This window comes from Anneissia japonica, unplaced genomic scaffold (assembly GCF_011630105.1).
Source record: "Anneissia japonica isolate Jap-2015-1 unplaced genomic scaffold, ASM1163010v1 scaffold32248_len650992_cov182, whole genome shotgun sequence".
In the NCBI taxonomy this organism is placed as follows: domain Eukaryota; kingdom Metazoa; phylum Echinodermata; class Crinoidea; order Comatulida; family Comatulidae; genus Anneissia; species Anneissia japonica.
The window spans coordinates 171512-184033 of NW_022699059.1; the positions used below are offsets into that span (position 1 = coordinate 171512).

At 38.7% G+C, this 12522-nt stretch overlaps 1 protein-coding gene across 7 annotated transcripts in view; it reads left to right on the plus strand.

Moving 5' to 3' along the window:
- Positions 1–11222, plus strand: part of LOC117102821 — a 25756-nt gene extending 14534 nt beyond the window's left edge. For all 7 annotated transcript variants that reach the window (XM_033243247.1, XM_033243244.1, XM_033243241.1 and 4 more), the window contains 15 exons: positions 1270–1336; positions 1863–1959; positions 2123–2268; positions 2841–2964; positions 3112–3189; positions 4538–4725; positions 5284–6160; positions 6460–6615; positions 7125–7251; positions 7446–7653; positions 8320–8475; positions 8881–9045; positions 9555–9749; positions 10225–10390; positions 10593–11222. In XM_033243247.1, coding sequence (XP_033099138.1) covers positions 1270–1336; positions 1863–1959; positions 2123–2268; positions 2841–2964; positions 3112–3189; positions 4538–4725; positions 5284–6160; positions 6460–6615; positions 7125–7251; positions 7446–7653; positions 8320–8475; positions 8881–9045; positions 9555–9749; positions 10225–10390; positions 10593–10699 — 2857 coding nt within the window. In that variant the 3' untranslated portion in view covers positions 10700–11222. The remainder of the gene's footprint in view (positions 1–1269; positions 1337–1862; positions 1960–2122; positions 2269–2840; positions 2965–3111; positions 3190–4537; positions 4726–5283; positions 6161–6459; positions 6616–7124; positions 7252–7445; positions 7654–8319; positions 8476–8880; positions 9046–9554; positions 9750–10224; positions 10391–10592) is intronic.
- The last annotated feature ends 1300 nt before the right edge of the window (positions 11223–12522 follow it).

Below are 12522 nucleotides of genomic sequence, written 5' to 3' on the forward strand. Positions count from 1 at the left end.
CATGTAGACAGTGGTAATACTTGTCTGTCTACACAGGTGAAATTAGGGTGTACGGTATCCCTATTGGGTTAAGTTTCTAATAATATGCTATCAATCACCACCTTAGGTGTGGGTGGATTTCATAGAAATGTACGCGAAGATTGTTGACAGCATCTCTCCAAGTAAAGGTGGCTCGGTGATATATTGCTGCCAGAAGGGGTTCTTGGTGTTTTGAAGTGTCGAACTGGGTCGTACGAGAGCTTAGTAATTTATTACCGTATCGCCGCGTTTGATGCCGACTACGTACTACGTCTTGAAATCTGCCCAATAGTTTTCTCACTGACGATTTACGACTTCGTTGCAAGAACTTTCGGGAAGTAGATTCATCAATACCGGACTAATTATTGCAGTGGGATGGAGCGTGTAGAATACTGTACTCATGTTTGTATGTTGTACCGCGATTTACTGCACCATCTTTTTCGGAAGACCCAGGCCATTGGGAATCCCATCCATACCCTGTCTTTCGATTACAATCATCGTCAGCACCGTTTGTATTTTTTTTAGCGGTGCAGGGTGGGGTAGATAGGCGGAGGTTTAAGGATTAGGGTGCAAGTCTACACTAATTTTCTTATTGAGATTCAGAATGCCATGACTGTTACGAGTATTTTGCCGTGTTGGATGCAGTACAGTAGATGCAATTGTTGCCAACATATCCTAACTTTGCCTAACGCACAATATGGGAGTCACATGAATGGACTTTTAGAGTTAATAAACGGCATGTTTCCGTTTTGTTGCGACAAATGGAGCACACTATTTGGCGAATCGAGTGGCCGAGCGATAAAAAAGGGACTCCGCTAGCTACAGCCTTAACATCTGCTCTGGTTCGAGCAGCTCCTCATCCAGGGTTTAGTTGGTAGAAGAACCAAGTCTTCTCCGATAAGGGCTTCAAGTGTACACATCTGGCTCGTGTGCACATTAAATAACCTATTGCATCTTTCAGAAGAATGGGGTTACCCAGATGCTATGTTTAAATTTAGCCCCTGCCGTGGTGTGGAATGATGTGAACTAACCGCCCCTCTACGGCTTCTACAGTAATCGCACTGACCACGCCAAGCAGTTCAGTACACTGACGCTGCGGGTTATTTTCCTTTAGCACCTACCATTACAGTATGTAGGCCTAAAGAAATCTACAAGAAAACGTAGGCCTATAGTTTCTTTAGTGAAACAGACACATATATGTTGTAGTCCTCTTAATGTACCGTAAGTAATAGTATGCACTATTTCTTTCAGAGGTACTTTGACGGAGGGGAGTCATAAATGCAAAGAAAATGTACAATACAAACTATGTAATTATCAAGTGAGTATATTAAAACTCTGATGTTCCAAAGCCGACTATTCATAATGTTCATAATGTAAAAAAAATATGCTTTTCATACATTATTTATTATTTTGTTACCAGTTAAATTATATTTTGGAAACAAGTTCTAAGAAAGAAAAGCAAAGTATGTTTGGAAATTTAGCCTGTCTTAAAGGAACCAATTAAAGGAACCCACGGTAATGTCGATGTGCAAGGAAAAGAACAGTTTTTATTTGTAGACCTACAAGGAAAAGAAACATAGCCTCATACCTCTGGAATATACCCTATTCATATTTCATTTCATTGTTACTCTATGTATGTGAAATAAAACGAACTTGAATGTTTTCATGTATTACAATAACAACAATCGAAGGTGCTCAAATAAATAGTTAGTAGGCCTATTAATTTAGAGGCAGTGGCTAGTAAAATGCCTTGTCCAAGAACCCAAGAGAAATTCACAGCGAAATATCGAACACACGACCGGTCTAATTAAACAATTATCCTTATCGTCTTTTTATACATTTAGAGCTGTCCAGTTGGAAAAGGAGGTGATCGGTGGCACCAACTATGCGCGCGATATGATAACGCTTATTATCATTGGAGGCCGTACAAGCCCAAAGTAGGTAAGTTTCTCATATGACGTGCTTAATTAAAGCATGGAGGTATAAAAATAGCTTATACCTCCATGATTAACGTTAACGCGAGTGACTATTATAACGACTATTATAATGCATGAGTGTTTGCAATGTTAATGACATGATTGTTGTTCTATATTTGAAATTCCAGAACATATCAACCCATGTGCGTTACGTTGTTACGCTGTACAGAATATTAAACTCGTGGTGCAGTTACCAGACATGCACGACGGTAAGCTTTGTAGCAACCCAGCACATGACATTATACGAGGCGTCTGTCACAAGGGTGAATGTGTGGTAAGTACATTCGCACATTTACCATGCAAATTTAAGGTCCAGTAGGCCTACTTGAGAAACTCGTTCCTTGCTCCAACTTGGTAGCCTTAGATTAACACCGCGTAGAAAAAAAATTGACTAGCACCAATATAAGTTCTGTTGCAAAATCATATGGAGAAAATGAGAGCGAAACCTAATTTACTGACTGAACTGGCGCTTTGACGTCAATTTAGGTGCGGAACCTAAATCTGCAATGAAACATAGTTTTCGTGACACCGGTACCTTTACACTTTATCTCGATTATAAATAAGTAAAAAAAAACACCTTACTACACCACCCAAGTTTAATTCATAGCACACGGTGTAGGTGACAATGCATCATCTTATTTTAGATTTATTAGGACTATACTGTTTTGAGAAAGGTATGATGTTAAGGAACGGCACGAACTCAAGTCCATATGCCTCCTATAGCACGGATGCCATTATGCATGTATCACAGCACGCACACATGTCATTTGATGCTTAGAAATGCTGAAAAAGAACCAAACAGCATAATACATGACACTGCAGGTTGACATGTATGTTTACTTTTAGAAAGTAGGCTGCGACAACGTACTTAATTCTGAAAAGAAAATTGACGTCTGCGGAATCTGCGGTGGAAAATCGAAAGCCTGCGAGGCTATCGAGGGCGAATTTCAAACAGATAATCTCAAAGTAGGTAAGATATCGTCATACAAGATCTTTATTGCAAACCACATATAGGCCTATATATTAATATTATATAAGCACAGTCCATCTAATTTGTTGTTAGTAATATAATTTACCACAAATTTATCATGATACATCGTGTGTGTCTTTGTTTCAGGGTACAACGAGGTCGTTCAGATTCCAGCAGGTGCAAAAAACATCCAGATAATAGAAAAACGTGGAAAGAACTACTTAGGTAAACATACGAACACAAGTACACAATAACTAATTAGAATAATGATTTAAGTCTGGTTCACATGTAACTTAAATCCATTTAACCTGATTACATTGTTACCATTGAATTATATATCCAAATATAGGTGTTTACTTGACTATTTTTAGACTATTGAATTTGTCATGAGTAACTATAAATTCAGAGATATTTCATCAAAAATCCTTTAGATTCTCAACTATACCAATCATAATACAGTAGAACCCCTCCTTTGGGACACCCCTATTCAGGGGACACCCCTATTAAGGAGACACTTTTTCGTGAAATGAGGGCAATATATCTTTTAACACTATGGCCAACCCCTATTAGGGGACGGGGACACTTTCTAAATGTGTCAACTGGACAAATAACCTCTATTAAGGGGACACTTAATTTTTTTTATTGAATCACAACAACGTTTACAGCAGTCTCAAAGTAAGAAAAATTAATTCAACTTCATATTTTAACAACTTTTGAGCAATAAACCAGGATTTTCTCCCCTGAATTCTTAGAGTAAACGTCGGTATAGGCCTACTAAATGTGTTACTTCATATAAACCAGTCTTTTCAATGTTTCTAATTTATACTCCTGGGTGGAAAGAACCCATGCAGTGATGGTTTGATTGAATTGGGAGGGCATAACATGTACCATACAGGCCTTTATGGTCTACCTAAGAGCCCGACAAGACAGGTGAGTACAGGAGAAGCAATGCAGATAAAGTGCCTTGCTCAAGGACACAAGCGAATGTATAGCAAGGGACTAAAACCCCGACCTCGATGTTGGGATACCATACCGTTCCCGTTGCACCAAACTGCTTCTACAACATATAAAACTATTGTTGTTTTAATATTACATTTGTGCTGATTTCATATTGTAAATGAACTGTATTTGCATAAATTAGATCTAATTCTACTTAGCTGATTCTTATGTCAATAAGAATAAAATTATATAGAATCTACGTTATTGTTAGTATGAAAACATGCCAAAAACCCCTTTCTTATGGTGACAATTTCGCGTTTTTGGTTAGTGTCCCCTGAATAGGGGTACCCCTATTCAGGGGACACCCCTATTAAGGGGACACTTTATTTGGTCCCGAAGGTGTCCCCTTAATAGGGGCTCTACTGTATACTGATCATGTTTTATTCCAGTTGAGGAATAGTATTTGCAGTAGTAAAATTTACTTTTAAAAAGTGGTGGATACTTTAAACTGCCAATTAGACTATGCATCATTGTCACTCGAAGAGTAGGCCTACGGTAATTAGGCTTATTTTATATCTACTGAGGTCAGTTGCATACGAATATTATAAGAATCATTTGGACATATTTTTCTTAGCCCTTCGAAACGATGCTGGTGAATACTTTCTGAATGGTAATTGGTTGATTGAACGTCCTGGACAGATACCAGTTGCAGGGACACTAGTGAACTATAGGCGGCCTCAGTTGTGGGTAATGGGACGGCTACAGGGGGAGTGGGAGACCATCACAGCGCCTGGTCCAACAAACACTAGTATTTGTGTTATGGTAAGTAACAAAGAGTTTTCTTTAAAGGACAATTTTTTAGTGACAGATGGACAGACGTATGGAATACTGTGAGTAACATAAATTATTATACTTTGCATTAGGCACAATCGGGGCACAATCGGCGTTAGCCAGCATAATTATAACTTTGAAGAAATTATATATTTGGCTTTTTATCAACACTTTATTCAGATTTCAAATTAAAATAGAAATCGAAACAATTTTGTGTAGGCACATAGTCAGTGGCGTATCTAGGGTGGAAGGGGAGGGGGATGTGATGCTGCTCCCAATACCCAATAAAGCTCGCGCCCAAATTAAGAATGTCCGAAGCAACAAAAATCACGCTCAAGTAATTAAAAATCACCTGATATCACCTTAGTTTGCGACCTAGCTTCCCCTCACCTTATCATCCCCCTCCACACCACCTTCGCGCCTCCATCAGCCCCAATTTCAAGAATCCTAGATACGCCACTGCACATAGTGCACATATATTTATACATTGTTAAGTCGACTGTCATGTTTGCCTGTTCAAACCTGTCTAACTGTTTGCTGTATTTTTAGGTTCTGTGTGCAGATACTTCAACACACATTGAATATAGGTTCACACTACCAACCGTGGGTCAAGATGAGACGTTACATTTTGACGTCATTGGCTCAGACAAATCTGGAGAAATCAATCAAGAGTACTTTCAAGCTGCTGAACAGCCGCCACACATGTCTTCACCCACTACAACTGCTAATCCTGCCATCTCCTCTTATACTACAACAGTCCAATCGGGTGTGAAAACTACACTGAATACTGCCAGACCGCATGGTGAAGATGTTTTGACTACCACACCTCAAAAGAAGTTTAGAGTATTAAAGGATGTGTATACCATCCATAAGACGACAGTGAGTGGCCGTTTGACTAGTGAGGAAGGCAATGAAGCTAGTGTTTCCTACGGTTCGTATGACTCAAATATATCAAGATTTCGACACCACGCCGTCGTATACGAGGAACCATCTGAATACACCACAGATCATGAAAGATCCCCTGGCTTAGTGATAGACATCAAAGAGAATTTACCTGTCACTCCTAAACAACATTCCTCGGCAGAGATTATACAGACGGTGGAGGAGATCATTGGAGAAAGTCAACCTAGAAGTCAAAACGCACCTTCTGGCCAAGAGCAAGAAGATAAATTGAAAGACACAGTGGATCCAAAATGGGGAGGCTCATTTCATAGTCAATTTATTACAGGTAGACCGATCGGAATGACTGAGTACATTGACACAGAGACAACAGATGTTAGCTCGGAATCAGACCAAACATGGGCTCCACTTTCTCTGATAGAACAGGAATCAGCTTTTGAGCTATCTGAACTAATCATAGCGGATGTCGTCTATCCAGAGGAAACTATTGTTGAAGACTTTAATGCACCAACTAAGGTTTATGATTGTAAGAAAACCATTTCCATCGACATACATTCTCACAACAATACTATTTTGGTGTTTCTTATGAACCTGTTATAGTTACCACTCTTACCTAACCCTCCTCATGCCATGAATGAGTTTAATATTATTAATTAACAAAGAAGTTCAGCTAAATGTTTATTTCTATTTCATATTAGAGCGCATGCCTATGTTGGAGATGTAGGCCTACGTATATTATGGTATATTAAGTCTGCTTCAAACTACAATATTACCGATTGATAAAGCTACAACTAACTCCTGTGTTTTGGTTGTCGCCTTATGCAGATAATTCTACCGAAGTTACGAACGTAAATCTCAATGGTGAACGGAACAATTGGGGTAGTGTACAGGACACGTATTATGCCAATAATGGCGGTTTCGATAGTACCTATACTTGGACTACATCTGGGTCAACCGAATGTTCAGCAACATGCACACGAGGTAAGCAAATAAAAATTTTACAAAGCGTAAAGACATTTTATGTTCAAACAATAATGTTCGTACAAAAAACTATAGGTCTATTATATAAAGAAATCCTATAAATCATGCATATTGAATCTACATAAATGACACAGAGTGGTATTCCATTGACGTGTGCGTATTTCTGGATGCTATAGGCTCTTATCAATTTTTACCTAAGCTTGTTGAGGGAAAAAAAAAGTGTTAAAGAGGGTAAAAAACTATTTGTGATTTAAAAATTCATTCGTAAGCCTACATACACTCTAACGAGACAGGTTTTAAGGGAGCACACTAAACAAAAGATAAATACTGATGTGACATCACATGTCGTTATACGGCCTGCCTGTTCATGCAGCTATCCCAATATCAATTGGCCATGTACTGTCACATTTTGCTGTTCCTAACGTTATGTCGGCTATAAACATACAATTTGGTCAATTGATTCAGAAGTAACTTAATATTGTCGAACAAAAAAAATGCTCATTTTGCAGGTGTGTCATCAAGATACCCCTACTGCCAAGGCCCAGACGGCAAACGCGTTAGTGATGATTACTGTGACATTTCCCTGAAGCCGAACCCGACGTACAATGAGTGCAGCTCCCAATATTGCGAACCCAGGTAAACCAGTCGCATATTATTAGTGATTGTATGCATTTTTAGTGATTACATGTATGGCTGCATACATTAATGTTCTTCCCTCTTCACAATTTACAAGTATGTGTTACATGTACGGAACCCCGCGGCTCATGTGCAGTGTATTCCAACAGCATTCTTTTTGAAGGAACTAATGCAAGAAATGTTCTTTTCTCCAGATGGGAAGTTGGTAAGTGGAGTGGATGTTCAACGACATGTGGTGAAGGGCGACTGGTACGCCTTGTGAATTGCTGGCGGATGATCAGACAAGGCCTCGACAGTTCTGTCGACAACCGTCAATGTGCTCACATTCCAAAACCGAATTCATCAGAGTCATGTCAAATTATCCCTTGTGATCAAACATGGACGGTCTCCGAGTGGAGAAGTGTAAATATAATTTTTCTCACTTTATAAGAAGTTTGGTGTTTGACGTAATACCCACTCGTAGGCTTAAAGCAGTCATGCAAGTACGCAAAGCAAAAATGTCCGCGCAACAAATCGTTTTTAATAACGATCCGTTCAGATTTCCACCCGGACAATCACCAGACGGCGTCGCGTTTTCTAAAGCTCACATAGAGCGGAGTTTTATTCGTCGGTCGACGGTCGTAGGACCGTAGTACGACGCAGTGAAACCCGGCTCTAGGTTACGTTATAAAACAGTAGATGTCGAGTGCCCAGCATGTTTACAATTTTACCAGATATAAGGTATTAATGCTTAAAAAACATTACGTAAGAATATCACCTTATCGAATCTAATTATTATCCTCTTTAAAGCCAACTTAGACAGCGTCGTACGACGAGGCCCGACGCGATTTATCGTCGGGGACAGTCTTAAGCCATCGTGAGAAATATTAAACATGTTTAATATTTTACGACGCGACTGCCCCCGACGCAAACCATCGCGTCTGCGTTTAACTCACACAGACCCGACGCGACAACAAATCGCGTCGGGCTGCGTCGTACGACGCTGTCTGAGTTGGCCTTTATGGCTTGTCGATAATCGTGTTTACATTGCTCAGTGCCCTATTTTTACATATTATATTCCGCCGTTAGTGTAACGTCAGCTGCGGAGATGGCTACGAGACGAGAGATGTAGAATGCGTCGGTCCAGCACACTTGTTGTGTGACCAAACCACGAAGCCGTCTACTTCGAAACCGTGTAATGCAGGGATATGCACGTACCGATGGCATACTTCAGAATGGACTCCAGTGAGTTTGAATGTCTTCATAGAGTTAAAAATGTTATCCTAATTCAATTTAAAAGTGTGCTTATGTTGTACAGTATATGTATTTTTCTCGTAAAATTCACATTTGTAATAATGCAAGCTACGATATTTCGTTCAAACAAAATATGCACAAATTAAAAGATTCTTAAATTTTGATAATGTTTTTTTTTTTTTATCAGGTTACGTCACTTTGTTTATTGCCTTCGTAAGATTGATGTTAATATAGTTCGGGCTCTTATAACTAATATTCAGACATTTTGCACTGCCCGTTTTGAATTAAAGTAGGCTTGTTATATAGGATCACATATTCTTACGGCTTATCTCAAACCTGTGAAAACTTAAATAAGTAAAATTAGTAAATCCAGGTGCTTCTTTTATAATGTGTTAGTGTCCCGGTATTTGCGGCGTACAGACAAGAAATTTGGAGTGCCAACTTTACAATGGAACATCGGTAGCGCCGGAGATGTGTCGGAAAATTGATCGGCCTTATGAAACTCGGTTGTGTGGGGCTAAGACATGTCCCCCTCGATGGATTGCTCAACCGTGGTCTCCCGTAAGTGTTCTACGTAAAAACCTATGGGTGAAATATTTAAATTCCACACTTTTAAATTTTACAGTGAAAGATTTAAGCCTACGAGTTTGGGCCACTATTTTGAAAGAGTGAAACGCTCTGATAAGTATACTGGCCACAATTGCTTTGTTGTAGCCTAATATGGAGCCTGCTAATAATTTTTTTAGTCAATTTTTCAAACTATGTACATTGTGATGTTTTATACCCTTATTTGTGTGAATAAAAACAGATCTCTATACATTTAAAACAAATATTTTATGCAAAAATAAAACAATCTCGATCCGAACAATTAGGGTAGGCCTAAAGTATGAAAATTTGAAAACAATTTTTATAGGCAATTTCCGTTTTTTCCACGTTCATTTCACACAAGAGACCGAACTCTGAGACCACCTCAGATATTCATATCTCAAACTGTAGGGCGAGCTGTGTATTATTGTGGAATATAATGTTAAAATCTAAACACTAATCATCTACCAATTTCATATTGGCAGTGTTCAGTGAAGTGTGGTCAAGGAACACACACTCGGAGCATCCTATGCGCATCCGTCGAATTCAATAAGATGCGCGTGTATCCAGAGGACTCCGGACACTGCCGAGGACTTAAGCCCCTATCGACGTCCAACTGTATAACTAGTGATTGTGTTGGCAGATCAGTTGGCCAGTGGTTCACATCGGAATGGTCACAGGTTAGAGGATATTCATGCCCTTGCTGTATTGAGTCTCGGAATTTAGATTCAGGGGACCCGTGACGTGACGACGAACAGGTCACTATTTTAGGGAATCTTGCCCTACCTTAAAACATTTATGAATATTTCTGTATATTGCTAATGGGGGCCCTGTTAAGCTGGAAATTTGTATTGCATAAAAGAAGTGTTGTTGTCATAGTAGTTCAGATAAGACATCCGTACTTGAGTTTAAAACCAAGAATTATGTTTTATTTTGCTAGTTTAAGGTGCCTTACTTACTTAACCGTAATGTCAAAGGTAGTAGAGCGCTGAGTGTTAGTAGGAGAGCCCCGTCGTGTGTATAGGGCTGGGGCCAGATTCAAGGACGCTTAGGCTAATGTAACATTCCAGCTCTACTACCTTTATGATTTGCTTCTTTCCATTTTTCTTTCTGTCCAGTGCCAATGATACGTAATTATGTTTATATTTATACCAGTGCTCTGTCACGTGCGGTAACGGCAATAAAGAGAGAGAGGTCAAATGTTATTACGAAGGTGTTGAGGTCAACGGATGTAAAGACATCTCTAGACCATCGTCACGAATGGTTTGTCGTAACACTCCATGTGTTGCTGCGCTTACGGTTCAATCTAACACAGGCACAGGTCAGTTTCTATATTTATAATGGTACATTTTCTATTTCTCATAAACCCCAAAGCTAATCTAAAAATACTAAAATTTAAACCTATTTAAAAACACTGTGTATTTGCTCTTCATTTGAATAATTTAAGCTAGTATATTGACAATACTTTATCTATTTTTAACCTTTACAGAAATACTAATTATTTTGGTAATCCTCTTTTTCAGTGTGCAAGGATTTACCACATCAAAGTTGCGGTCTAATTAAAGCACATCAATTATGTAGGCTCCAGGTGTACAATAGGAAGTGTTGCGCAACTTGTGCCAGTCGTTAGGTTACATTTTCTATATCATAGAGGGCGCTTTTAGAATTATAGTAAGCGCTTTTTTTTACCATTCCCGCAATTACAATATCATCAATTTCTATGACCATGTCATTTGTGAGATAATTAATTTATTCAATGTTTTGAAAATAAAATTTCTGAATTTCAAACCTTACCTTACTCGGTCTTAAATTAGGAAGAACTTGATTGTATAATAATAAATAACTTTCCGACAAAAAATATTGTAAGTATTATGTGCAGTTGACGTGAAGTATCTAATTGCCAGTCGTTGGTGGCGTCATATTGATAGTTTTTTTTTTGTTTTTTTGTTTTTGTAAACTAATAATGCTCTTTGGTAATTATATATTTTTTAGTTACCAAACCGCTAAGTATAAACTATTCATGTTATTGTATTTTTGTATGTATGTAAATTAACTTGACATATAAGCCTAATGGGTTAGTCATTTGATAACAGCCAGTTTATGAATACATTGATTTTTATGAATCGATAATTAAAGCCTTCAGACGACTTTGCTATGGTATACTTAGAGCAAACGTAACCTGGCGCACATTTGGGGCGGCAGAAACCAGGGACGTAGCCAGGATTTTGAAAGGGGGGGGGGGAGCCGTTATGCGAATTACTTATGCCCCCGGCGGGGTCAAGGGGCGAATCCCCCTGTGAAGTAGCGCACTCTGAACGTTCTTAGGAATGTTTGAGAGGATAAAGTGAAAATTGCAATAGACGCATTATAAATATGCGCAAAAATAATTATATAATAAATCAACAGTGGCAGATCCAGGAATTCGAAAGAGAGGTCAACCAGGGAGGGACTTTCACAGACCGAGGAACCACCCACCTCAGCCCCACCATGGTTGGGGCTGAGGTAAGAAAATTTATGATTAGGGCATCTCTAGATGGCCGGAAATTATACTCTCGCACTTCAATTTGAATATATTTTTCCTTTTTTTCCTTAAAAAATGAAGGGGGGGGGGGTGCCTTGAATCTACCTCTGCTCAAAACATTCTTTATCCAGAATAGTCATAATCACGAATAATGGACATGGAAAACCAGATCACATCCTAAAAACAAACAGCAATCACTAAGACATACATCAGGAGTCGACTCGATGGAGTTTAATGTCATACCCAGGGAAGGGCACAGATCTGTTTTGAAAGGTGGAGGGGGAGGGTATTTTGTAAGTCGACACCCATCCCAGCCCCACAATGGTTGGAGCTGAGGTGAGAAAATTTGAGGAAATAGTACCTCTATATGGCCAGAAATGACACTTTTAGTAAAATTCATCATCATCACATCACCATTAGTCAAAATGAAGCGCCAAAAGAAATTCTCAAGATCTTTTATCAGGGACTTTTGAGAACCATAGCGATCTTATTATTGTGTGTGTATACACCATAGAAAACAAAGCTTAAAAACATTGTCTTTGAGTATGTACTTTACATAGGCCTGCTTCAAAAACGTGATTTCACAACCACCTCAGCCCCACCATGGCTCGGGCTGAGGTGAGAAAATTTAAGGAAATAGTACCTCTCGAGATGGCCGGAAATGACACTTTTATATAATAAAATTCATCATCATCACATCACCATTATAGTCAAAATGAAACGCCAACAAAGTTCTCATGATCTTTCATCAGGAATCTACTTAATATCCAGGACAACTTAGGCCTAATTATAGCTTACTAAGCTTTAACTATATATACTATAGTATGATCAACAAATCACAACTTTTTTTTCGCATTTAGCACAATTTTCTTCACTTATATTGTTATTAATATTAACATCAATTATTACTATCGTCATCATCATCATCATCA